The 27,831-nt window shown below is 44.5% G+C and overlaps 1 protein-coding gene across 1 annotated transcript in view; it reads left to right on the top strand.

Annotated features, from left to right (window-relative positions):
* The window catches only part of NFATC3 (nuclear factor of activated T cells 3), a 973,084-nt gene that overhangs the window by 197,135 nt on the left and 748,118 nt on the right, over positions 1 to 27,831 (top strand). The window contains exon 3 of the mRNA XM_082271077.1: positions 8,650 to 8,812. Coding sequence (XP_082127203.1) covers positions 8,650 to 8,812 — 163 coding nt within the window. The remainder of the gene's footprint in view (positions 1 to 8,649; positions 8,813 to 27,831) is intronic.

Genomic DNA, 27,831 nt, shown 5'->3' with positions numbered 1-27,831 from the left:
AGCCACCAAGGTGATCAAAAAAATGTAAAAAACGCAAGCCGTGCTGTAGATCAACCAACATCAAGAACCAAGATATAAGCAGAAAACACCACCAGTGACCGAGTGTGAAGGAAGTGAAAACGTGCGGAATGTGAGGGTAAATTAAAAATCAGAAGTGATTGAGGTGGGGAGGGAATGGGTGGAAATGGTGTCAGACAGCGTGAGAAGCCAGAGCTGAATAGTGCCTTAACATACCACGGGATAAGGGGTGATCGAGCCTGAGACGAAGTTACGTGCGATAGAGTTGAAAGAATATAATAGAGCATGTAGTATAATTACCTAGTATTCCGAACAGTCCGGTGACCCGTAGCCGTGTAAATGTCTGTGTGGGAATGGCGCCTATATGGAGTGATGCTCCACCCCAAACACAGCTGGGTCGGTGATCAGCCGGCCACGTCATAGCTGTGCTCGGGGCAGACGCACCGAATGCGCTTGTACACAAGCGGCACATCAGAGATGCGCCGGATGTGACGTACTGCGCATAGCAGGGGGGTGTGTCCAAGTGCCGACTGATGACAGATCACCGGAAAAGTGGTGACTGTCAGCAACATCGGGATGCGGACACTAGCCCCCGCTCAGGGATACATACTGGATGTATACCCAGACGGGCGTCACATGTCCGCCGGTTGGGAACGCCCAATACGATCCTCCCACCCTAGGGTGGTGATGGAAATGGTCAGGATTGCTGATTTAGGGGATACCAGGGGGCGGTACTGAAATGGCGCTACACCTCTAAGACCCTGCATAGGAAATGTATTACATACCAACGGGTCATTGAACATAAAATACATGAGTGGAAAACATCAGAGAAAATATTGATGACATATAAAGGAACCAAAACAACATGGTTAAACATGATCAATATAATAACATGTAAATATGTAAGGAGAGTTACATTGCATTCTGGGAGAGAATTACTCCCAAATCAAGAACTTGATACCTCCCATAGTTGGGATCAAATTCTTATGTACCATGGATATAGGATCAATTGTATGGGCAGGGTAGGACAGGAGAAGTGGGAAAGGAGGGGGGGAGGAGAGGGAAGGGGGGGGGGGAGAGAGGGGGGAAAAAAGGGAGGAAGAAGGGGGGAGGAAAAAGGGGGAGAGGAAGACAAGAAGGAGGGGGGGGGAAAGGGAAAGACTGGGATGGAAAGGGGAAGAAAGTGGGGAATGGACGGGGGGGGGGTTTAGAGAAGAAAGCACAGAAAAGAAAGGAAATTCAAGCTAGCGAACATAATCTATAGGAATGATTTGTAGGAATGTGCCTCATTCAAACCTGGATATGAGAGGGCGTTAAGTCTCTCAATCCAGATTGTTTCTCGTTGAAGGATCCGTCGATCCCAGTTACCCCCTCTGGGGTCTGGGGGAATTATTTCTAGAACTCTGAAAGATATACATGTGTTGTCATATCTATGTCGTAGGGCTATATGACGTGTAACAGGGGTTAATATCTTACCACTTTCTGAATGGTAGACATGGTCCCCTACTCTCTGACCTAATTCACGGATGGTTTTGCCTACGTAGAAAGCAGAGCACTGACATTGCATGAGATAAACTACTCCACGTGTGGAGCAGTTAGCATGTCCATTGAGTCTATGAGATTGACCATTGGGTAGGGAGGTAACAACACCTTCCCTAATCCAAGGGCATCTAGAACACTGTCCACAAGCATATGTTCCCATTGGGTTTCTTACATCAGCAGTAGGTTCCCCATAGTGACTGGTGATCAAACGGTCACGTATCGATGTAGCTCTTCGAAACACTAGTTCCGGGGAGTTTTTGACATACCTGGAGAGGGTGGGATCCTCATCCAGCATGTGCCAATTCCTCCCCAGAATATTGCGTAATTGCGAAGAATTACTGGAGTACTGAGTAATGAATCTTACTGTCTGTGTGTTCTCGCAGGGTCTCTTATTGTATAGTAGGTTAGTTCTGGATTGAGCTTGCGCTTTGTTAAAAGCTTTGCGCAGAATCTTACGGGAGTACCCCCGCTGCAGGAGTCTATCCCGCAGTTTTTGGGATTCCGCAATAAAGTCTGCGTCTAATGTACAATTACGACGTATGCGCAGGTATTGTGCGTATGGAATACTGTTTTTCAAAGGTTGAGGGTGTGAACTGGATGCATGCAATAACATATTGCCTGCACTCGGCTTTCTATAAAGGCTTGTTATTATGTGTCCATTTTCTCTTTTGATTTCAACATCAAGGAAGACAATTGTCTTTTCATGTATGTTGTGAGTAAATTTAAGGTTAAATGCGTTCACATTCTTGGCAGATAACATTGCGTCTAGTTCGCCACGTGGGCCCGTCCATATAATTAGGAGGTCGTCAATGTAGCGAAACCAGCACAATAGATATTTTAACCACTGTGCGTATTGCTCATTTGCAAAAATGTATCTCTCCCAATTTCCGAGAAATAGGTTAGCATATGAAGGAGCGCAACAGGTCCCCATTGCGACTCCTTGAATCTGCAAGTAGGTCTTATCCATGAATGTGAAGAAATTTCTGGTCAAAATGAATCTTAGTAAAGACAAAATAAAGTCATTATGAGGCCAAGTGGAGCTGTCCTGCTCGTACAGGAAGGACTTAAACGACCGGATGCCCTCCTCGTGCGGTATGCTCGAGTAGAGAGCCTCGATGTCTACCGCAACGAGGAGGGCATCCGGGGGTGTGTAAATGTCCTCCAAGTGGCGAAGAAGGTCAGGGGTATCCTTAATATGGGATGGTAGGTTTTGCACAAAAGGACGCAAAAAAGCATCCACATATCGGCTGGCATGCTCCGATATGGATCCAATGCCGGAGACGATCGGTCTCCCTGGGGGCCTAGATAGATTTTTATGAATTTTTGGGAGTGTGTACATAGTTGGAGTTCTGGGATATTTGACTCGCAAGTAGTCATATGTATCTTTGTCTATAATGCCTGCAAGAAAGGCATTTAGACATATGTTATGTAATTCATTTTGGAAAGTATGTGTTAGTTCAGGTTTTATGGGGAGGTACCATGACTTGTTGTTAAGCACATCTAAGCACATCGTCTGATATTGGGAATGTGACATGATTACAACGTTTCCCCCTTTGTCCGAGGGTTTTATAACAATATCTTGATTAGATTGTAATTGCTTTAGGGCTAATGTTAAATTGGTGGTTAGGTTAGGGGGCATCGGTTGCCAATGTGTCCGTTTGAGATCGCGGACTGTTTGGCAAACAAATGCCCAGATCTTAGGACAAATGGATAAATCGGGAAATTTGGTGGATTTGGGTTTGAAACTAGGGGGGATAAATTGATGAGAAGATGTGAGGGTGGATGAAGTATCAGGCTCTACGGGGTCCGTGGATCCCTCTTCATAGAGGAGCATCAGATCCCGGAGAGCCCGAAACTCATCCATGGAGAAATGTTTGATCTGCTCTGTAAGAGTCAGCTCAAGTTTTTTCTTTTGACGATCCTCGTCAAAGATATATTTGTAGGTCAAATTACGGGCGAACAGGTAGAGATCTTTAATGGTGTCGTAGATGTTAATTGGTTGTGAGGGACAAAATCCCAGACCTAGTTGCAAAACAGTGGTCTGGTCCTGAGTTAAGGGTGTGTCAGTGAGGTTAATGATATTGAAACAATCTTGATTTATTTCTGTGATGGTGGAGTTTGTGTCGATGTCAAAGTGACAAAGTCCTTTAATTTGGTCTGCTTTTTGGTTTTCGGGATGGCTCCTAGTGAAACATCTAAAAAACCATCCTCATTAGTGTTGGGTTGTTTAGTGTTAGGCAAAGTGCTATTAGTGAGGATTTTCTGAAGTGTGGGTGTTAGGTCTGAAGTGCTAGCTGTGGGTGTTTGTGGCCATCTTTTGCCTGTAGGGTCGTCAGACGAGTATCCGCCACCATGTCGGGTGCGTTTATTGACTCGTGTACGTGTGGCCTGTGAATTGGGGAGACGTGAAGTGGCCTGTGAGTGGGAAGGAATCGTGTTAGAGGAATCTGATTCAGGGTATTCGTCAGTATGTGTTGGTCTCATGTCTCTAGATGTTTGGCTTTTAGGAGTGGCTGATTTGGGGGTCCACTTGTAGGCATAACCACCCAAGAAAGCCAATTTATCCCGGTTATATTTGGCCTGTTTTTTCAGGATTATATCCTGATTAATTTCCTCAAGTTGGTTCCTTTATATGTCATCAATATTATTTTCTCTGATGTTTTCCACTCATGTATTTTATGTTCAATGACCCGTTGGTATGTAATACATTTCCTATGCAGGGTCTTAGAGGTGTAGCGCCATTTCAGTACCGCCCCCTGGTATCCCCTAAATCAGCAATCCTGACCATTTCCATCACCACCCTAGGGTGGGAGGATCGTATTGGGCGTTCCCAACCGGCGGACATGTGACGCCCGTCTGGGTATACATCCAGTATGTATCCCTGAGCGGGGGCTAGTGTCCGCATCCCGATGTTGCTGACAGTCACCACTTTTCCGGTGATCTGTCATCAGTCGGCACTTGGACACACCCCCCTGCTATGCGCAGTACGTCACATCCGGCGCATCTCTGATGTGCCGCTTGTGTACAAGCGCATTCGGTGCGTCTGCCCCGAGCACAGCTATGACGTGGCCGGCTGATCACCGACCCAGCTGTGTTTGGGGTGGAGCATCACTCCATATAGGCGCCATTCCCACACAGACATTTACACGGCTACGGGTCACCGGACTGTTCGGAATACTAGGTAATTATACTACATGCTCTATTATATTCTTTCAACTCTATCGCACGTAACTTCGCCTCAGGCTCGATCACCCCTTATCCCGTGGTATGTTAAGGCACTATTCAGCTCTGGCTTCTCACGCTGTCTGACATCATTTCCACCCATTCCCTCCCCACCTCAATCACTTCTGATTTTTAATTTACCCTCACATTCCGCACGTTTTCACTTCCTTCACACTCGGTCACTGGTGGTGTTTTCTGCTTATATCTTGGTTCTTGATGTTGGTTGATCTACAGCACGGCTTGCGTTTTTTACATTTTTTTGATCACCTTGGTGGCTTTATCTTTCACACATGCCCTAATATAACATTCTAAACCTTATGTTTTTCTGCTTCTTACGGACATAGGGTTTTGGACCTGATATTGATCTAATTCCCCACCTAACAGCTCCGGCTACTCCAGCAGCCACCCCCTAGCCGTGTCATGAGACACTACAGGGGACATACACAAGCATACTGATATTTTTGGTAAGTTCGTCTTTATATGGAGTCGGTATACAAAAATATTCAACCAGATTACCATTTTTACATATATACCTTCTTTACCATCCAGAATATAGTATTTTCACCATCCCTGATTTGGACCCCTGTTTGGATTGGACTGCTCCCATGTCCGCCGTGGGGGTAATTATCCCAGTTGCGGTCCCCTTGGTGTCTACTTGCTTTTAGATTGGCCGTACATAGGTGGGTTATATGAAATGTGGCGCTCACCTCTTTCTGACCTTTACATTGTTCTATGAAATGTATCTTGTTAAACCCGGCACATAGATGTATATTGATTTTGTTTTCTTCTTATTTGTAGTAGCAATTGTTGATATCCATACCCACGTTATTTGCCCCTGAAGAAGCGGTTATCCGCGAAACATGTCGGGCTGGGCTAATGTATAGGCACCCATGTCCAATACCCATGTGACCTACCAGTCCTACCATCTCTGGTACAGGTCTGCATTGGACAGCGTGATCTACACTACCCTTCCGTGGATATTGTGCTCCTTTGAGCCTTTTGTTGTATGCTACTGTACTAACTACTGCCAATTGTTTTTTGTTCTGTACTATTATCTGTGTTTGTTATACACAAGAATAATTTTTAATGTATTTTTCCCTTCCTTTTGCTTTAATAAAGTTTGTTTAAATTTTATATATGTTTGATTTTTGATATTGGTCCTGATGACAGTATCCCTTTAAAAGTCCCCCTGCCCCCTCCTTTCCTTATTTCTATGTTCAGTCTTAGGTCTTATGTCCCTGCATATTACCAGGTCCTTTATCTGCATAGTTCTGATGTTTAGGTTTTGGTGTGATATGATGAGGTGAGACCGATCTTTTCTGAGATCTACCTGTGTATTGAGGATCTGTCCTGTTTAACCCTCCCCTTTTGGAAGGTCTTCCTCGCGTTGGTTTGCCTCTCTGAGCTTGATTGCTACTCTTATGAGATGATGCAGAAGATGATATAGATATTTCAGATTCAGATCTGGTAATCTCTGGATTGAATGTATTCCTAAATGGTTGTGACCTATTTCTCTTTGACCATGCACCCCTATTCCATTTATAAGCAGATCCCCCAGCGAAGGCCAATCTATCATGTATTTATAATCCTTTTGCATGATTATATCTTTATTGAATTTTTCCAGATACTGGATCAATTCCTGTTCCCTTTTTATAAAGTCAGGATTTTGGGAAGGGGGTTTATTCTCTTGTAGGAGGCTAATATTTTTATCAACCTCCTCAAGATCTTTATTGTATTTATCTTTGAGTAGTTGCATCATTTTTGCTGAACAGGTGAGGTTAGTTTCCCACTGTTCGCGGAATAGAGGATCCGATGTTTCAAAGGAGGGAAAAATTTGGATGTGCAATCCAGTTGGGTTGACATCCTCTTTGAGATGCTTGTCAAAGTATCTGATGTGCCAACCCAAATTTGGATTTGCACTCCACAGTAGTTTTCTAAGTTTTTTGGAAATAAACCTCAATTCCAATGTCAGTAGAGGCATGTGTAGTGCAGGTAAGTTGAATAGAGTCCAGGAATTTCTCCCAGGCTGGACCAGAGAGTTGGAAAAAAAAAAAAAAAAGGGGGGGAAGGAATAAAAAGAGGGAGGGAATCAATGTGTTGCTGGACAGACAATTTGATGTAAGCCTATATGACAATAATAATTATAAATTTTTAACTAATACACAGTTTTGGAAAATAAGGCAGAAAATACATACAGGAAGAAAAAAACATCAAACCCCCGAGGGAGTTTGATTATTTATATCAAAAAATACTTGATTAATGCAGCAAAATGATTGGGTTTTTCACCCCAAGTAGTAATTCGAAAAGATAAGTGAGGCTGAAAATAATCAAAAGAATACCAGTACCATATCCACATCCATTTTTAATTTAAACAGCAAAAGTATATAAATCACACTGTATCGTTAATAAAGGACCAGGGGATTACAGTGGATTAGTAACCATTGGATTTTAATGGATATGGTTTGGTAGTCAGAGAGCACAACAAAGAATGTAAAACATTCAAAATATCTTTATTTAAATGAATAAAAACATGATAGGAAAATATATACAGTAGATTACATCTGATACAGCATAGCAAAGGATTAGCGAAAGGACAATCACATTGATTCATAAGGTTCAACGCGTTTCGCCAATTAGGTGAAAAGTGGCTTTATCAGGAACCATTATGGTTGATTGGTATCCTTTATAACATACAAAAAAGATTTATATGAGCAGGTATAGAAAACATTTTTTCACTAATAAACACCTAGATGAATCTAGAGTGTGCATGTCTGGTGTCATATAGAGCATAGACCCTCATGATATTACTGTGCTCACCTTTCAACAAGAGACAGTCAACTTTGATATCTGTGATTTCAAACTAGGCATATCGTAAATCTCCAAATTTGACCCTGTGCAGAGTGAAATATGCCACAAGGGCATTGTGGATCGGACCAAACCCATGTGGTAACCAGACAGGGGTAATAGTAGCCATCAGAGGGGGTATATATCCAGCAAGGTATATTGATGGTGGACGTCCCATGCAGTTTGGGCTAGTAGATAATAGTACCCATAAATTTCTGAAAAGGGAGGAGGTAGAACAGTTGAGTCATCCACACCATTTTAATAAGGTTAATTCAACCTACAACTAAAAGGGATAGATACACCATTCTGAGCAATTTTTCTTCCATCTTCCATCTTTTCTTCCATCTAGTTAACAGCGGGTGAATATTTAAGCTACAAAGTCTGACGTGGCGGTGGAAACGTAGACTCCTCGATATTTTGAAAGAACTGAGGCTGTTTGGCTAGCTTCAGGGGGAGTGGGTCTGAAATGGGATCGAACAGTACAAGAACCAACTTGTCCCGACTCCCAATTAATAGTGAATCCAGAAAAGGATCTGTAAGTGAAAATTGGAGACATGGTAGATATAGGGGCGTGCTTATCGTGTCCCAGAGGAGCAGCAGAGTGTCATACACCTAAAGCATGATCCTGTCTTCCCCAGTGGAGCTACAAAACCCTGTGATATTTTGAGATTGGCCATTAACAGCCGCTAATGGCTCCAAAGCCAAATCGAACAGGAATGGTGACGGGGCATCCCTGCCTATTACCCCAAAAGAGAGGAAAGGAGTCTGATAGCACATCGTTCACTTGAATAGGAAAAGGCTCTGAATTTTAAAGAAGCAGACCAAAGGCAAATGTTTGCATACCACAGGAAATTCACAGATCTTGAATTTAAATACTGCAGTGATACAAAATTAGTACTTTGTTCACTGAAGGCTTTTTAATGGATTGTATTTTTGAGTTGTCTATGTTCGTATATTTAGAATAATGGTAATGCAATACTTCTTTGTATTTATTTAGAATAACACATTCCTTCTTTGGATTAGGACATCCTCTCTGCCTTCATTAGACTGGCCTTTACCGAGCCATTATGGACAGTGTGAACTTAAGGTGGAGGTTCAGCCAAAAACTCATCATCGAGCACATTATGAGACGGAGGGTAGTCGTGGAGCTGTCAAGGCTGCAACTGGTGGTCATCCAGTTGTGAAGGTAAAAAATATTGATTCATAGTCTGCATTCACTGCTACAGTATTGTTTTAATGTTAACCTGTAGAAAACAATTATTGAGGGCTCCATCGTTGTCCTCTTCATCAGCTGCTGCTGATCTGATATTCACTTTTGATTGATGCTTTGTTAAGACTGCGTCTGGTCCCAGCAAGTGATTTCTGTAGGAAGGACATGGACACTGTTGAACATATGTTTGATGGCAGTGTAGGAGTGCATAGTGATGAATATTTGAAGGTGAAATTGGAAATTTCTTGATGGGTCTTTTTCAAACTGTGTACATTATGTGAGGTGAACTGAATATAAGGCATAATTAAAATGTCAAGCCCTTATGAGAGACCAGGCAATGAAGACATTGAAAGGGTCACTAGAGTCACAGCCGGGGGAAGGTAGTGGGACCTGGGCAAATATGCAAGGAAAAGGGGATAGGGGAAAAGCAAACGGAGAAAAAAGTTAGAGAGCTGCAAAAGGATCTAAAATGGGGCTAGAAAAAGAGGATGCGATTTTTGAGAGGGGTCAGAAAGCTCTCCAACTCTCTCATTAAGCTTCCTCCTGTATTGAATTGTATTGTAATCCTACTGTCTACCTTCACGCTGCGCAAACTGTTGGCACTATATAGATTCTGTATAATAATAAAAGAAAAAGAATGGTCCAAATAGAACCCACCTATTAAGTGAAAGGATTGTCTATATGGAGTCAGCCAGGAATGGGGTGTAAGAGTGTGGGGGAAAAAATTAAAATAGAATAAAAGACTAAAGGTCTAAACAGTGATTCCTCCTCCAAAGGCAAAATAGGATTGCATGTTATATATGCGAGGCCAAATAAAAAAAAAAAAAAGGGAAGAGGGAGTAGAGGGAGTGGAAATAGAAGATGCCCAAACATTCTGGCATAAGCATAAAGTGTTTATATATGTATATATATATATATAATATATAATTTGTGTGTGTGTGTGTATGTATGTGTGTGTGTGTATATGTATGTGTATATATATATATATATATACACACACCACAGTACAGACCAAAAGTTTGGACACACCTTCTCATTTAAAGAGTTTTCTTTATTTTCATGACTATGAAAATTGTAGAGTCACACTTCAAGAGGTAGTCACCTGAAATGGTTTTCACTTCACAGGTGTTCCCTGTCAGGTGTAATAAGTGTGATTTCTTGCCTTATAAATGGGGTTGGGACCATCAGTTGTGTTGTGCAGAAGTCAGGTGGATACACAGCTTATAGTCCTACTGAATAGACTGTTAGAATTTGTATTATGGCAAGAAAAAAGCAGCTAAGTACAGGAAAATGAGTGGCCATCATTACTTTAAGAAATGGAAGGTCAGTCAGTCCGAAAAATTGGGAAAACTTTGAAAGTGTCCCCAAGCGCAGTCACAAAAACCATCAAGCGCTACAAAGAAACTGGCTCACATGCGGACTGCCCCAGGAAAGGAAGACCAAGAGTCCCCTCTGCTGAGGAGGATAAGTTCATCCGAGTCACCAGCCTCAGAAATCGCAGGTTAACAGCAGCTCAGATTAGAGACCAGGTCAATGGCACTCGGAGTTCTAGTAGCAGACACATCTCTAGAACAACTGTTAAGAGGAGACTGTGTGAATCAGGCCTTCATGGTAGAATATCTGCTAGGAAACCACTGCTAAAGAAAGGCAACAAGCAGAAGAGACTTGTTTGGGCTAAAGAACACAAGGAATGGACATTAGACCAGTGGAAATCTGTGCTTTGGTCTGTCCAAATTTGAGATCTTTGGTTCCCACCACCGTGTCTTTGTGCGATGCAGAAAAGGTGAAGGGATGGACTCTACATGCCTGGTTCCCACCGTGAAGCATGGAGGAGGAGGTGTGATGGTGTGGGGGTGCTTTGCTGGTGACACTGTTGGGGATTTATTCAAAATTGAAGGCATACTGAACCAGCATGGCTACCACAGCATCTTGCAGCGGCATGCTATTCCATCCGGTTTGCGTTTAGTTGGACCATCATTTATTTTTCAACAGGACAATGACCCCAAACACACCTCCAGGCTGTGTAAGGGCTATTTGACCAAGGAGGAGAGTGATGGGGTGCTGCACCAGACCACAGTCACCGGACCTGAACCCAATCAAGATAGTTTGGGGTGAGCTGGACCGAAGAGTGAAGGCAAAAGGGCCAACAAGTGCTAAGCATCTCTGGGAACTCCTTCAAGACTGTTGGAAGACCATTTCAGGTGACTACCTTTTGAAAATAAAGAAAACTCTTTGAATGAGAAGGTGTGTCCAAACTTTTGGTCTGTACTGTGTATATGTGTATATATATATATATATATATATATATATATATATAATATAAAATGTGTGTGTATGTATAGATAGATATAGATATATATATATATATATATATATATATATATATATCTCTATATGTGTATATACAGTGCCTTGCGATAATATTCGGCCCCCTTGAACTTTTCAACATTTTGCCACATTTCAGGCTTCAAACATAAAGATATAAAACTGTAATTTTTTGTGAAGAATCAACAAGTGGGACACAATCATGAAGTGGAACGAAATTTATTGGATATTTCAAACTTTTTAACAAATAAAAAACTGAAAAATTGGGCGTGCAAAATTATTCAGCCCCCCTTAAGTTAATACTTTGTAGCGCCACCTTTTGCTGCGGTTACAGCTGTAAGTCGCTTGGGGTATGTCTCTATCAGTTTTATACATCGAGAGACTGAAATTTTTGCCCATTCCTCCTTACAAAACAGCTCGAGCACAGGGAGGTTGGATGGAGAGCGTTTGTGAACAGCAGTTTTCAGTTCTTTCCACTGATTCTCGATTGGATTCAGGTCTGGACTTTGACTTGGCCATTCTAACACCTGGATATGTTTATTTGTGAACCATTCCATTGTAGATTTTGCTTTGTTTTGGATCATTGTCTTGTTGGAAGACAAATCTCTGTCCCAGTCTCAGGTCTTTTGCAGACTCCATCAGGTTTTCTTCCAGAATGGTCCTTTATTTGGCTCCATCCATCTTCCCATCAATTTTAACCATCTTCCCTGTCCCTGCTGAAGAAAAGCAGGCCCAAACCATGATGCTGCCACCACCATGTTTGACAGTGGGGATGGTGTGTTCAGGGTGATGAGCTGTGTTGCTTTTACGCCAAACATAACGTTTTGCATTGTTGCCAAAAAGTTCGATTTTGGTTTCATCTACCAGAGCACCTTCTTCCACATGTTTGGTGTGTCTCCCAGGTGGCTTGTGGCAAACTTTAAACGACACTTTTTATGGATATCTTTAAGAAATGGCTTTCTTCTTGACACCCTTCCATAAAGGCCAGATTTGTGCAGTATACGACTAATTGTTGTCCTATGGACAGAGTCTCCCACCTCAGCTGTAGATCTCTTCAGTTCATCCAGAGTGATCATGGGCCTCTTGGCTGCATCTCTGATCAGTCTTCTCCTTGTATGAGCTGAAAGTTTAGAGGGACGGCCAGGTCTTCGTAGATTTGCAGTGGTCTGATACTCCTTCCATTTCAATATTATCGCTTGCACAGTGCTCCTTGGGATTTTTAGGCTTGGGAAATCTTTTTGTATCCAAATCCGGCTTTAAACTTCTCCACAACAGTATCTTGGACCTGCGTGGTGTGTTCCTTGTTCTTCATGATGCTCTCTGCACTTTAAATGGACCTCTGAGACTATCACAGTGCAGGTGCATTTATACGGAGACTTGATTACATACAGGTGGATTCTATTTATCATCATTAGTCATAATCCCCATTCATGATCAACTTCCACAAAACTAAAAGGGGTATACAGTGGGTACGGAAAGTATTCAGACCCCCTTAAATTTTTCACTTTGTTATATTGCGGCCATTTTCTAAAATCATTTAGGTTCATTCTTCTTCCTCATGAATGTACACATAGCACCCCATACTGACAGAAAAACACAGAATTGTTGACATTGTTGCAGATTTATTAAAAAAGAAAAACTGAAATATCACATGGTCCTAAGTATTCAGACCCTTTGCTCAGTATTTAGTAGAAGCCCCCTTTTGATCTAATACAGCCAGGAGTCTTTTTGGGAAACATGCAACAAGTCTTTCACACCTGGATTTGGGGATCCTCTGCCATTCCTCCTTGCAGATCCTCTCCAGTTCTGTCAGATTGGATGGTAAACGTTGGTGGACAGCCATTTTTAGGTCTCTCCAGAGATGCTCAATTGGGTTTAAGTCAGGGCTCTGGCTGGGCCATTCAAGAACAGTCACGGAGTTGTTGTGAAGCCACTCCTTCGTTATTTTAGCTGTGTGCCTAGGGTCATTGTCTTGTTGGAAGGTAAACCTTCGGCCCAGTCTGAGGTCTAGAGCACTCTGGAGAAGGTTTTTGTCCAGGATATCCCTGTACTTGGCCGCATTCATCTTTCCCTCTATTGCAACCAGTCGTCCTGTCCCTGCAGCTGAAAAACACCCCCACAGCATGATGCTGCCACCACCATGCTTCACTGTTGGGACTGTATTAGACAGGTGATGAGCAGTGCCTGGTTTTCTCCACACATACCGCTTAGAATTAAGGCCAAAAAGTTCTATTTTGGTCTCATCAGACCAGAAAATCTTATTTCTCACCATCTTGGAGTCCTTCAGGTGTTTTTTAGCAAACTCCATGCGGGCTTTCAAGTGTCTTACACTGAGGAGAGGCTTCCGTCAGGCCACTCTGCCATAAAGCCCCGACTGGTGGAGGGCTGCAGTGATGGTTGACTTTCTACAACTTTCTCCCATCTCCTGACTGCATCTCTGGAGCTCAGCCACAGTGATCTTTGGGTTCTTCTTTACCTCTCTCACCAAGGCTCTTCTCCCCCGATAGCTCAGTTTGGCCGGACGGCCAGCTCTAGGAAGGGTTCTGGTCGTCCCAAAAGTCTTCCATTTGAGGATTATGGAGGCCACTGTGCTCTTAGGAACCTTAAGTGCAGCAGAAATCTTTTTGTAACCTTGGCCAGATCTGTGCCTTGCCACAATTCTGTCTCTGAGCTCCTCAGGCAGTTCCTTTGACCTCATGATTCTCATTTGCTCTGACATGCATTGTGATCTGGAAGGTCTTATATAGACAGGTGTGTGGCTTTCCTAATCAAGTCCAATCAGTATAATCAAACACAGCTGGACTCGAAGGTGTAGAACCATCTCAAGGATGATCAGAAGAAATGGAAAAAACCTGAGTTAAATATATGAGTGTCACAGCAAAGGGTCTGAATACTTAGGACCATGTGATATTTCAGTTTTTCTTTTTTAATAAATCTGCAACAATATCAACAATTCTGTGTTTTTCCGTCAATATGGGGAGCTGTGTGTACATTCATGAGGAAGAAAAATGAACTTAAATGATTTTAGCAAATGGCTGCAATATAACAGAGTGAAAAATTTAAGGGGGTCTGAATACTTTCCGTACCCACTGTATGCTAATGTCAGGAGCCTAGCTAATAAAATGGATGAGTTGGAAATGTTAGTACACGAGGATGACATAGACCTTGTGGTAATAACAGAGACTTGGTTCGACCCCTCACATGACTGGCTGGCCAATATCCAAGGGTATTTGGTGTATTGGAAGGACAGGGTAGGAAAAAGAGGGGGAGGGGTATGTCTCTGTCAAGAACAATGTAAGGGTGATAGAGAGGAGTGATATTATGGAAGGGATGAGTATGGATTTAGAATCCGTGTGGGTAGAACTCCATAGGGAAGGAGAAAAGGGAAAAGTAATTGTGGGGGTTTTCTCTAGGCCACCCAACCAAAGGGAGGAGGTAGAGCTGGAATTTTTAGCACTATTGGGTAAAGTGGCAAAACTGGGATCAGTCATTATATTGGGGGACTTCAATTATCCCGACATTGACTGGGAAGAGGGGACTGCACACTCACAGAAGGCCCGTCTATTCACGGAAACCTTACAGGATAACTACATGTCTCAGTTGGTGGATTCTCCTACTAGAGAAAATGCAGTCCTGGATCTATTGATCTATTGGGACTAACACTGGCCCATACTCAAAGAAGATCCAACACTAAAACATCTTATACCAGACACCCCAAAAATCACATATCGAAAAGCAGGCTCTCTACAACACAACCTCATAGTGAATACAAAGAGGGAAGTAGGAAAGACCCCTGCAAGGCCAAAGGCACATTCCCTTGCGGAAGTTGTGCCCAATGCAACGTCATTCAAAAATGCACTGACACAATACTCCCTAACGGTGAAGAATTCAGACCTAAACACTTTGTAAACTGTAGAACTAGAGGAGTAGTGTACCTCATGCGCTGCGAATGTGGATCATATTACATTGGCAAAACCAAACAAGAGATGGGGAAGAGAGTAAATAAACACACAAATAGTATGGAGCTATGTAATCCTTACCTCCCTTTGGGGAGACATGTGATATATCAACATGGCTACAAAACACCGAAAGTGACATTTATTGCCCTTGAGAGAATTCATATTCCACACAGGGGGGGGGGAGACTGGAACAAAAGACTCCGCCAAATGGATACAAGATTGATACAACACTTAAAGGCAACCAAACCACCAGGCTTAAACGAGATTGAAAGCTTTCGTCCCTTCCTTGAGGTTTTCTCATCTGGAAAAACAGACTAAATGTAATATTTTTCCAAAAAACAAAAATCAAAATTATCTTCATCCATTCATAAAAATCCTTGTATATAGTTCCACCAATAATATAAAAACAACATGACATTCACCCACAGGATAACATAAAGATATCCTATTTTATCCCATTTATTTCTATTTGATTCTTACTATTATTAGTAATCTTTAAATTTATTTTAAACCTTTTTTTTTTTTTTTTAATTAAAATTAAATATATTTATTTCTGATTATTATTATTTTTTTATATTTTTTATTTACAACAAAAACAAAAGAAAATAAAATTCCCACCCTCCCCTTCTTCTTCTTGCATTTCTCTTTCCCCTCCCTTCCCAGAAAATACCCCAAGTCTGATCGCCCCCCCATAGAAACCAGAGAAATAATATTTTTGAAACTGCTGTTAAAACTAGAAATGGAAGATTCTTTTATTTCATTGTTCATATTTTGATCTACTATATGATAAATAACCGTTGATGTTTCCTTTTACTATATGATTAAACTCTGTCATTATTTTGAGCCTCCCGCCCGCCTGAACAAATCGCACCCGGCACGGTAAGCCCCTGGATAACCAGGGGTTAAAATGGAACATTGGGACATACCATCTCCCTCCACAAGATTCCCCCCCCCCCCTCCTGGAGATCTTGGTTCCTCCTACCCGTGTCGGCGGCCAATACGTAAAGACGGACCACGGGATGCGCGCGCACCCTCGGGCGCATGCGCAGTAACCCGGATAGCGCCTATTGCGTAATAAGCTGAGTACGTGCAGGACCTACGGCGCCTGCGCGACAGGCTTTATAAGGCCTGGGGGAACCAGCGTCTCTCTACCACTCCTTCACACTGAAGGGACTGGAGAGACTGAACGGCAGCACAAGGAAACAACCACAAAACAGTAAGTTCCCAAAGGATGGCTCATCATCCATTGTAAATACCACAAGTCACTCAATAATAAACTGCACTAACTAGCTCACAGGACTTCATTTATTTTATTAACAGGAAGTATACAATAAGACTGAACAATACATAACAACTAATGATTGTGCGGGAGGACAAAGGTTTCCTTTACTTTATATCTACCATATAAGAGTAAGTGTACACAACCAGAGCCTATATCAGTATGTGTGTATATATATATATATATATATATATATATATATATATATATATGTACATACAGACATACATGTGGGCACACATATGTGCATGCATGTGTGTGTGTATGCATGTGTGTAGACTATATAAATAATTCTGACTAAGGATCTGGAAAATATTTTTCAGCAAAAACCAAAATACTCTATCTCAAAGGATAAAGAAAAACCGTCCACAAACAATACTTAAATGGATCAGGTTACTTTTATTGTAAGTACCTCACCCTAAGAATCACCAAAACCTATTCGGTCATCCGGCACAATCATTAAATATTACCTATATGTATCCCCAGATTATCCACCACAGGAATAGGATACTACCTCCTACACTCAATTAACCCAAAAGAACCAAAACCAAAAGACATCTATACAGTAAGTCACTAGATACTTACCCTCAAAACTTATACAAACCCACCTAATAATATATAACACAGATATGTATATATCAGACTGCACCATATTGGTTCCTGCTGCGAATCCGTTCAGGCAAAGGGAAGCTCACAGAAACAGACAGAGAAAGTATGTATATACTAATCATAAAAAATACTAAAGAAAAATACTATACTTTAAGAAAAAAGATTTAATAATACTTATCACTATCTTCACAGAATTGGTGATAATCCTTGAAAAAGGCTACCCAGTAGCCGAAACGCGTTGGACCTACAGTTGGATCTCTGTGAAACAATTTTTTCCAAGCAAAGAGCCTGGAAAAAACAGAGAACAACGTCCAAAAATAAAAGTCACCTTTTCCACCTATCTCACGGATACTCTCCAAACTTTTCACCTCTTTCTAAACACAATTTGGGTCTATAACCCAAACACTCATGCACTAAATATATATTTCTCTATCGCTCATTGACAGACGTAGTCCTCGGTAATACAGCACCTTCGGGTTATGTTGCCTCCACAGGAGTAGGACTAGACAGGAAATAAAATGCTCTGGCCACACCCTAGGGGCAGTCCCCGAGGGTATATCCTCTCTCTCTCTGCCACAGCAAATCAGTTTTTCTCTATCGCTCATTGACAGACGTAGTCCTCGGTGATACAGCACCTTCGGGTTATGTTGCCTCCACAGGAGTAGGACTAGACAGGAAATAAAATGCTCTGGCCACACCCTAGGGGCAGTCCCAGAGGGTATATCCTCTCTCTCTCTGCCTCAGCAAATCAGTTTTTTTCTGTCTAGTCAGGAGTAAGGACCTAGATACCTTGCTGGGATCTTCGGTCCTGGCAGGATTTTTTTCTTAGAAAATAATTTTTTAAGACAGCTTTTTTTCTCCAGTGTTCCTGTGAGATCTTCAAGCAAAAAAGCTGAACTGGGCGACGGGCTGGATGTTGAGATCCAGTGGTCACCCCAGTTCAGCCTACGAGCGTTTGCAGGCCATAGCTCCGCGCTGGGTCGGCCGCGACATAGTCCCACTGGACGGGGACTGACCCTGCGAGTTAAACGTCTCGCTGAAACGCCAAAGACCATGAGTCACGGCGCCCGTATTGGTCGACAGCCCTCCTACCTCGGTGGAGAGGGGTACTGTCAGGAGTTGGCGCCCGCCTGGTTCTGGTATGGTGAGTAGTATGTTCCCCCTTTCCCCCTGACGGGTCTTGTGGTGAACACGGGCCCCTCTCTGTAATGGTAAGGATGGGTTCCCCTCTATCCTACAACATGTCACAGATCCCCCTAATTGAGTGTGATTTTTGTGTACAAGAAGCCAGGAGGCTTGGTTTGGGAGCTGACAATCTAATTGTAAAGATGTGTAAATGATTGTAGTCAGTGGCAGTACTAGAACTTTACTGTGATAGTATAAGGTATCCTACCTGTCAGTAGCCACAGGGCGATGTCTATACATGTATACTGCATTCCAGATCATTCCTCCAGCTAAGCAGCGGACCGCATACGGCCCGCTGGGGTCCGGTACCTCCGACCACGCTGACCACCATGAGGGTGAAGGGTTGTGAGGCCGAGATCCTTCTGCAGACATGCCGCTATTCTGTGCAGGCCGCCGCCATTGTCTGGTAGATCGCACGAGGCCGCCATTTTGGTGTAGCCTCGTGTCTCCAGCATGGGGGCGGCCATGTTTGAGGTGACTCAAACACCTCATGGAGCCAGGGGGAGGAGCCGGCAGGCGTGTTAAGGGGCGGAGCCGCCTCTTTTACCCAGGAAATAGGGCCAAAGTCTTCCTGTCTGTAACAAGACAAGCACTGAGCAAGCTGATGAAAACTTCTGTGCATCAGGGATGAGCCTTGGGGTCTCTCTCTCTCTCTCTGTGGGGTCCAAAAAGGCAGGTAACACTGAGGGGCGCTGTTGCGACTGGGGGGGACAAAAAAAAAAAAAAGTATTTTTTTTACTTTGTCATTTTTTGTCGCTGGCAAGTGTCTTGTATAATCATTGACCCTGCCGCATAGGTATCCCCACCTGATCCCCTCAAGGTGGCCGCAGGACCCTCCAGTACCCCACTTGTTTTTAATGCATTATCGGCAATTTTGGAGTCTTTGGTATCCCGGGTGGAGGTGGCCTGTCAGGGACGGGGGTCAAGTAGCGACCCCCGCCTACCCCTATTGTTTATCAGATACTTCAGATACGGATTCGGAACTGGTCAATGCAGTTGCAGGTCCCTCTTAGGGGGCTGTTGTCTCAGGTAATATCTCCTCAGCAGTGAGGAGCACGTTTCTGCCTCCGCCATAGCACAAGAGTGGTGGATGCACTAGTTGTGTCCGTCCGGGAAACCTTTAGTCTTGAGGTTACACCGGCAGAGGTAGCTGAGACTGAGATTCCTTTTTGGTACTTGTTAGCCTACCAAAAGGGCGAAGGATTTTCCTTTACCCAAATGGGGTCGTTTTGAAACGAACCCCTGTTATTTCCAAACGCATGGCTAGGTGCTATCCGTTTGAGGAATTCCTCTTTATAGGATAGACGGTACCACCTGCTGTCTTGCCACAGACTGTTAGGATAAAAAGACCTCGTAACTAACGAGGACCTTCCTTTTCTGCTCATATAGAGTTGTTCGTTCCGCGAGGGCGGGCGATAAGGCGAAACCCTCCATAGCCCCTTTAGAGGGGTTTCAAAGGGCGCTGGTCGGGTAAACAAAGAGTCCGGCTCAGCCAAGCCTGAAGTATATAGCCTGATGCGCCCCTACCCATCTCTGGGGTGGGGGGGGGGATGTCTTCACCGGTTTCTGAAGGACACAGGATCGAGTTTCGATCACTTCCACCAGTGCGATTCTTCCCTTCTAACATTGAACGGTTTCAGGGGTTCTATTCGAACCTATTCACAATGCCCAGGAAAGAGGGCAAGGTGCGTCCAAATCTGGACTTGGGAAGAAATATAGTCCATCCGTACAGTGGTGGCCTCCCTGCATAAAAGAGATTTCCTGGCGTCCATAGACATATAGGATGCCTATCTTTATATCCCCATCATCGCAGGACATCAGCGTTTTTTCGCTTTCCCAAAGATCATCCCTGGTTCCCACCAGGAGACTGAACTATCTGGGCCTAAGGTTGGATACATCCTGGGCAAGAGAGTTTCTCCTTGCTGGGAAACTCCAGAAGGTTCAGTCAACGATTCGGATGTTGCTGTCCGTCAATTGGCTGGGACTGATGGTGGCCTTCTTAGAGGCAGTACCGTATACCCAGTCTCATACCCGAATTCTCCTGAAGGAGATTCTTTTTTAATGGAATCAGAATTCCGATTCCCTGGACAATCGGATCCGGTTGAGTGAGCGGACCAGGAAGTCTCCGATGCTCAACCAGGGGAAGTCATTTCTTCCGATAGTATCCAGATTACCAATTAAGGGTATCGGAACTGAGAGCGATCAGATTTTGTCTGATTTACTGGATCGAGCAGCTCTAGAGCAGCCCGATTCGGATCCAATCGCATATGGCCTCTTCATCCAGAGGTTTTTTCCCTAGCTGTCCCTACATTGGGACATCCCGGATGTGGATCTTTTGGCACCTTGGCCTAACAGGAAGGTGCGGAGGTTTGTAGCTCGTGCCACGATCCTCTAGCGGACGCAGCAGAAACGCTGATCGCCCCGTGGGGGCAGTATCAGCTACGGCATGCCTTCCATCCTCTCAAGTTGCTGCGGGAACTTCTTCGCAGGATAGAGGTGGAGGGAATTCCAGTTATTCTGGAAATTCTGGATTGACCTCGTCAAGCCTGGTACGCCGACTTGGCGAGGCTAGTCGCGGACGTTCCTTGGAGACTTCCTCTCAGGGAGGATTTGCGGTCTCGGGGACCGATCTTCCATCTTGCTTTACAGTCGCTGGCTTAATGGCCTGGCCATTGAGACCCAGGTACTGAAGGACGAGGGAGTGTCAGCTTCAGTTATTCCTACCTCCAGTTAAAGCAAGGAAAGCGACTTCCAGCACATGGAAGTCTTATATTGCATGGTGTGAATCTATTGGATTTCCCCCACAGACCTATTCGGTGACCCGAATTTTGGTCTGTCTGCAACAAGGGGTTGAGCAGAAACTATCCTTGAGCACGATCAAGGGTCAGGTTTTCGGCGTTAGCAATCTTCTTTCAAGAAACCTTTGGCTAATCATTCCTTGGTGCTGAATTTCATCCAGGGGGTGCGACATCTGGCTCCGCCAGTGCGCGCACCCTTACCGCCTGGTATCTTAATTTAGTGTGGTCGGTTCTTCAGAAACTTCTCTTTGAAGATATTAGGGAGATTCCCTTGCTTACATTCCCAGAAGGTGGCCTTCTTGGTGGCCATTACTTCTCTACGCAGGGTGTCAGAACTGGCCGCATTATCCTGTCGTTCCCCAGATCTGGTGGTTCATAGGGATAAGGTGGTTCTTCTTCCGAATCCATCCTTCCTTCCTAAAGTGGTTTTCGTAAGACGGACTCACTTTTTGTGATCACGGATAGCCCTTGAAGGGGGTTGCCTGTGTCTGCCGCGACCATATCTACATGGATCAGTCAGACGGTGGTACAGGCTTATTCTATTAAGGGTCGGAATCCTCCGTTCCCTGTTAGGGCGCACTTCACTCGAGCGCTCAGTACTTCCTGGGCCTTTCGCCATCAGGCGTCAGTGGTCCAGGTATGTAAAGCGGCCACCTGGTCGTCGGTACATACCTTTACAAAATTTTATAAAATTGATGTGATGGCATCGGCGGATGCCTCATTTGGCCGCAAGGTTTTGCAGGCCGCAATTTGAGGAGACCGGTGGTCTACCTCGAGGGTTTTTTTCTGTTTGAAAATGTTTTTGTTGAGTCTCATCATTAAGGATGAGCATTGTAAACTTCTAGTTGGCACCGGTTGGGCCTTCTAGATTTGGATTTGATTTCCATTTTCCCACCCCTCATTTGTGATACTGCTCTGGGACTTCCCGAAGGTGCTGTATCACCGAGGACTACGTCTGTCAATGAGCGATAGAGAAAAATGGATTTTTGTAAAATCTTACCGTAAAATCCTTTTCTCTTAGCTCATTGACAGACGTAGTACCCGCCCCTCTGTTTTTTTGAGTTGGGTTGGGTTAAATTCTCTAAAGACTGCTTTTATGACATAACTGATTTGCTGAGGCAGAGAGAGAGAGGATATACCCTCTGGGACTGCCCCTAGGGTGTGGCCAGAGCATTTTATTTCCTGTCTAGTCCTACTCCTGTGGAGGCAACATAACCCGAAGGTGCTGTATCACCGAGGACTACGTCTGTCAATGAGCTAAGAGAAAAGGATTTTACGGTAAGATTTTACAAAAATCCATTTTTTTCTGTCTAGTCAGGAGTAAGGACCTAGATACCTTGCTGGGATCTTCGGTCCTGGCAGGATTTTTTTTTTTCTTAAAAAGATTTTTTAGACAGCCTTTTTCTCCAGTGTTCCTGTGAGATCTTCAAGCAAGAAAGCTGAACTGGGTGACGGGCTGGATGTTGAGATCCGGTGGTCACCCCAGTTCAGCCTACGAGCGCGTGCAGGCCATAGCTCCGCGCTGGGTCGGCCGCGACATAGTCCCACTGGAGGGACTGACCCCGCGAGTTAAACGTCTCGCTGAAACGCCAAGGACCATGAGTCCTATAACATGGCACAGATCCCCCTACTTTGAGTGTGATTTTTATGTGCAAAAAGCCAGGAGGCTTGGTTTGGAAGCTGACAATCTAATTGTAAACATGTTAAAAGATTGTAATCAGTGGCAGTATGGGAATCTTACTGTGATAATATAAGTATCCTACCAGTCAGAAGCCACGGACATGTAGACTGCTTTCCAAGTCAAGTCTCCAGCAATAGCAGGCCTTCCAACGGCCATGCGGTCCGCCAGGGTCCGGAACCGCCGACCAAGCTAAATCCCCATGTAGAGAAGGTGTTGTGATGCTCTGCAGTCACGCCGCTATTCGGTACAAACCGCTGCCATTGTTTGCTAGATCGCACGAGGCCGCCATTTTGGTGTAGCCTCGTGTCCCCAGCATGGGGACGGCCATGTTTGTGGTGATCCAAACACCTCGTGGAGCTAGGGGAGGCGCCGGAAGGCGTGCAGAGGGGCGGAGCCGCCTCCTTTCTTCCTGGGCAGCCAGCCAAAAGACTTCCTGTTTGTGAAGACAGCGCTGTAACCTGTTGCAGTGAACTCTGAGCATCAAGTGGTGAGCCTGGGGGTCTATCTCTCTCTCTCTCTCTCGATCGATAGGGATCCCTAGCAGGTAACACTGAGGGGCTTTTGTGGCGCTGGGGGTCTGAAAAAAAAAAAAAAAAAAGTTTATTTAAGTTTGGATTGTATTTTCCGGGTAGTTACTGGAATAATCATGGACCCTGCCACACAAATACCCCCACCTGTTTCCCTCGAGGGGACCACGGGACCCGCCGGTGCACAGAGTATGGATGCATTTACAGCAGTTTTGGAGTCTATGGTGGCTCGGGTGGAGGCGGCCTGTCAGGGACGGGGGTCAAGAAAGCGACCCCCGCCTACCCCTATTTTATCTGACACCTCTGACTCAGATTCAGAGACGGTCACTGCAGCTGCAGGTCCCTCTGCAAAGGCTGTTCTCTCAGGTAAAGCTCCCTCAGACAGTGAGGAGGACGTTCATTCTTCCGCCATAATTCAGGAAGAAGCATTGGTGGACGCACTAGTTGTGGCGGTGCGGGAAACCTTAAGACTTGAGGTTTTACCGGCAGAGGCAACTGAAACAGAGATTCCCTTTGGTACTAACAAGCCCATCAAAACGGTGAAGGTTTTTCCTGTACCCAAGTGTTTTGGTAATAAAATTAAAGGAGAATGGGAGCATTCTAAGCGTACCTTTACTATTTCCAAGCGTATTGCTAGACGCTATCCGTTTGAGGAGTCCCTCATTAAGAAATGGACGGTACCACCAGTGGTGGATCCACCTATTTCCAGGCTGAATAAAGCCACGGTTATCCCAGTGGAGGACACTTCGTCCTTTAAGGATCCGGTGGATCGAAAGATGGAAGCGGAGTCCCGCACTATCTTCTCCCTGATAGGGTCAGCATTTAGACCAGTAATTGTTATTGGTCTAGTTTCCCAGACACTAACGGAATGGGCGAGATTGGTACACCAAGACCTAAGGGGAAAAGATATCCCCCAGGGAACATCTGATTTGATGGAACAGATTATACAAGGGCTACAGTTTGTCTGTTTTGTCAGCGGTAATCCTCAGACGTGTGCTGTGGTTAAAATGCTGGTCAGCTGACCTAGGTTCCAAAAAGACCTTGACGAATCTCCCTTTTCAGGGGAATCGCCTATTTGGGGCCTCTTTAGATGAAATCATTAAGGATGCCACTGGGGGCAAGAGCACTTTCTTGCCACAGGCTGCTAAAGCTAAGGGACCTCGCAACAAGCGAGGACCTTTCTTTACCGCCCATAAAGGGTTCGCACGCCCGGCTGGAACAAGCGGGAAAGGCAAGACTCCTCCAGGAGGGTTCAAGAAAGGCTGGTCGGACAAACAGAGGACCGACTCAGCCAAACCCAAAGCAAAGGATTACACAGCCTGAAGGTGCGCCCCCACCCGGCTTGAGGGTGGGGGGACGTTTTCACCGGTATTCAGGACATTAGATCGAGCATCGACTACTACTACCGGTGCGATTCTTCCCTTCCAACATTTAAGTACTACAGGGAGCGGTGGTCACCGTTCCCTGAATAGATCTTTTCCTTTACCTTTTCCTAAGATTAGTCTCAATTCCCCACAGGAATCGGATCTGGTTGACCAGACAGACCAAGAAGCCTCTAGCCGGGTGACTTCGGTCCCTGAGGTTCAATCAGGAAAGATCACCGTTCCTGATAGGAATCAGGTGTCTGATAAATGTGTGGGAACAGAAGACGACCAGACTTTCTCGGATGGTCGGGGCCAGATAGCTCTAGGGACGCCTGGTTCAGATCCAGTCAGCGCCAGTGGTCCTAGAAATTCTAGGATGGCCTCGTCAAGCCGGCCTGGTCGACTTGGACATGCTAGTCGCAGACGTTCCGTGGGAACTTCGTCTCAGGGAGTGTCTGCGGTCGCAAGGACCAATCTACCATCGTGCTTACAGTCGCTGGTTTTAATGGCCTGGCCATTGAGACCCAAGTACTGAAGAACAGAGGGTTGTCAGCTTCAGTCATTCCTACCCTTATTAAAGCAAGGAAAGCGACTTCCAGCAAGGTCTATTATCGCACATGGAAGACTTATATCGCGTGGTGCGAATCTTTAGGATTTCCTCAACGTACCTATTCGGTGACTCGAATATTGGCCTTTTTGCAAAAAGGGGTTGAGCAGAAACTAGCCTTGAGCACCATCAAGGGTCAAGTTTCAGCATTAGCAATCTTCTTTCAGAAACCTTTAGCTACCAAGTCCTTGGTGCGGAATTTCATCCAGGGGGTGCGGCACCTGGCTCCACTAGTCCACGCGCCCTTACCGCCCTGGGATCCTAATTTGGTTTTGTCGGTTCTACAGAAACCTCCCTTTGAAAACATCAGGGAGATTCCCTTGCTTACTTTATCCCAGAAGGTGGCCTTCTTGGTGGCTATCACTTCTGCTCGCAGGGTGTCAGAACTGGCTGCATTATCATGCCAGTCCCCATACTTAGTGATTCATAGGGATAAGGTAGTACTTCACCCTAAGCCATCCTTTCTTCCTAAGGTGGTTTCAGATTTTCATCTGAATGAAGATATTGTACTACCTTCCTTGTGTCCTCAGCCCAATCATCATCGGGAACATGCGTTGCATTCCTTGGATGTGGTTCGGGCAATCAGGGTATACCTGAAGGCTACGGAATCGTTCCGTAAGACGGATTCACTTTTTGTGATCACGGATGGCCCCAGAAAGGGGTTGCCTGCATCTGCCGCGACTATTGCCAAATGGATTAGACAGACGGTGGTACAGGCTTATTCTATTAAGGGTCAGAGTCCTCCGTTCCCTGTTAGGGCGCACTCCACTCGAGCGCTCAGTACTTCCTGGGCCTTTCGCCATCAGGCGTCAGTGGTCCAGGTATGTAAGGCGTCCACCTGGTCGTCGGTACATACCTTTACAAAATTTTATAAAATTGATGTCATGGCATCGGCGGATGCCTCATTTGGCCGCAAGGTTTTGCAGGCCGCAATTTGAGGAGACCAGTGGTCTACCTCGAGGGTTTTTTTCTGTTTGAAAATTTTTTTGTTGAGTCTCATCATTAAGGATGAGCATTGTAAACTTCTAGTTGACACCGGTTGGGCCTTCTAGATTTGGATTTAATTTCCATTTTCCCACCCCTCATTTGTGATACTGCTCTGGGACTTCCCGAAGGTGCTGTATCACCGAGGACTACGTCTGTCAATGAGCGATAGAGAAAAATGGATTTTTGTAAAATCTTACCGTAAAATCCTTTTCTCTTAGCTCATTGACAGACGTAGTACCCGCCCCTCTGTTTTTGAGTTGGGTTGGGTTAAATTCTCTAAAGACTGCTTTTGTGACATAACTGATTTGCTGTGGCAGAGAGAGAGAGGATATACCCTAGGGTGTGGCCAGAGCATTTTATTTCCTGTCTAGTCCTACTCCTGTGGAGGCAACATAACCCGAAGGTGCTGTATCACCGAGGACTACGTCTGTCAATGAGCTAAGAGAAAAGGATTTTACGGTAAGATTTTACAAAAATCCATTTATGTACCAATTGTATTTAAGATTGTACCAATAAATCTTGACTACCTTTTTACTAATTGTGTATAAACTTACTTGCCCGTAAAAGTCCCACCCCTACCCTTTGACTTGAGGCATCAAAAAATCCCCCTTCTAGACGTATAGGGACGGAGGCAAAAAACTACTACCCTGCTACAGGATCAAAACAAACCCCTTAGGGAATTTTGTGTACATTTGTAATTGTATTCAGAATGAAATCCTACAAGGACTTCTTAAAGAACCATATGCAACTAAAATGACATCAATTGGTTTTGTAATACAGTAGTAAATGTTTCTTTTGTGAATTCTTCATTGACACAATTATTCAACCCCTTAAAGACTACCACTCTGAAGAGCAGAGGTTCATTGAAGTGTTTTCAATCAGGTATTGAAAACACCTGTGGATGTCAGGGAGCAGCAATAAAGCCTAATAAGCACCAATTAGGCAGCTTTAAAATGACTGTGATACTCAGCTCCTTCTAGACATTTACTGGTGTGGTTACAAACATGATGAAGTCAAGAGAATGGTCCAGGAAGACCAGAGAAGAGGTGATTACTCTTCACAGGAAGGGCAATGGCTATAAGAAGATTGCAAAGATGTTAAACATACCAAGAGACACCATAGGAAGCATCATTCGCAAATTCAAGGCAAAGGACACTGTTAAAACGCTACCTGGTCGTGGCAGAAAGAAGATGCTGACTTCGACTGCTGTGCGCTACCTGAAGCGTAGAGTGGAGAAAAGTCCCTGTGTGACTGCTGAGGAACTGAGAAAAGATTTGTCAGATGTGGGTACTGGAAGTTTCTGCTCAGACAATATGGCGCACACTGCGTAATGAAGGCCTCCATGCCAGAACTCCCAGGCGCACCCCCTTGCTGTCTCCAAAGAATAAGAAGAGTCGACTGCAGTATGCCAAAAGTCATGTGGACAAACCACAGAAGTTTTGGGATAGTGTTCTGTGGACTGATGAAACAAAATTAGAACTGTTTGGGCCCATGGATCAACGCTAGGTTTGTAGGAGGCCTATAAAGAAAAGAACACCTTGCCTACTGTGAAGCATGGCGAGGGGTCAATCATGCTTTCTCTCTCTCTCTCTCTCTCTCTCTCTCTCTCTCTCTCTCTCTCTCTCTCTCTCTCTCTCTCTCATCTCTCTCTCTCTCTCTCTCTCTCTCTCTCTC

Source organism: Pelophylax lessonae (genome assembly GCF_965119305.1).
Source record: "Pelophylax lessonae genome assembly, chromosome: 10".
NCBI lineage: Eukaryota > Metazoa > Chordata > Amphibia > Anura > Ranidae > Pelophylax > Pelophylax lessonae.
Note: the sequence above shows the minus strand (reverse complement) of the source record. Positions and strands in the feature narration are given on the sequence as shown.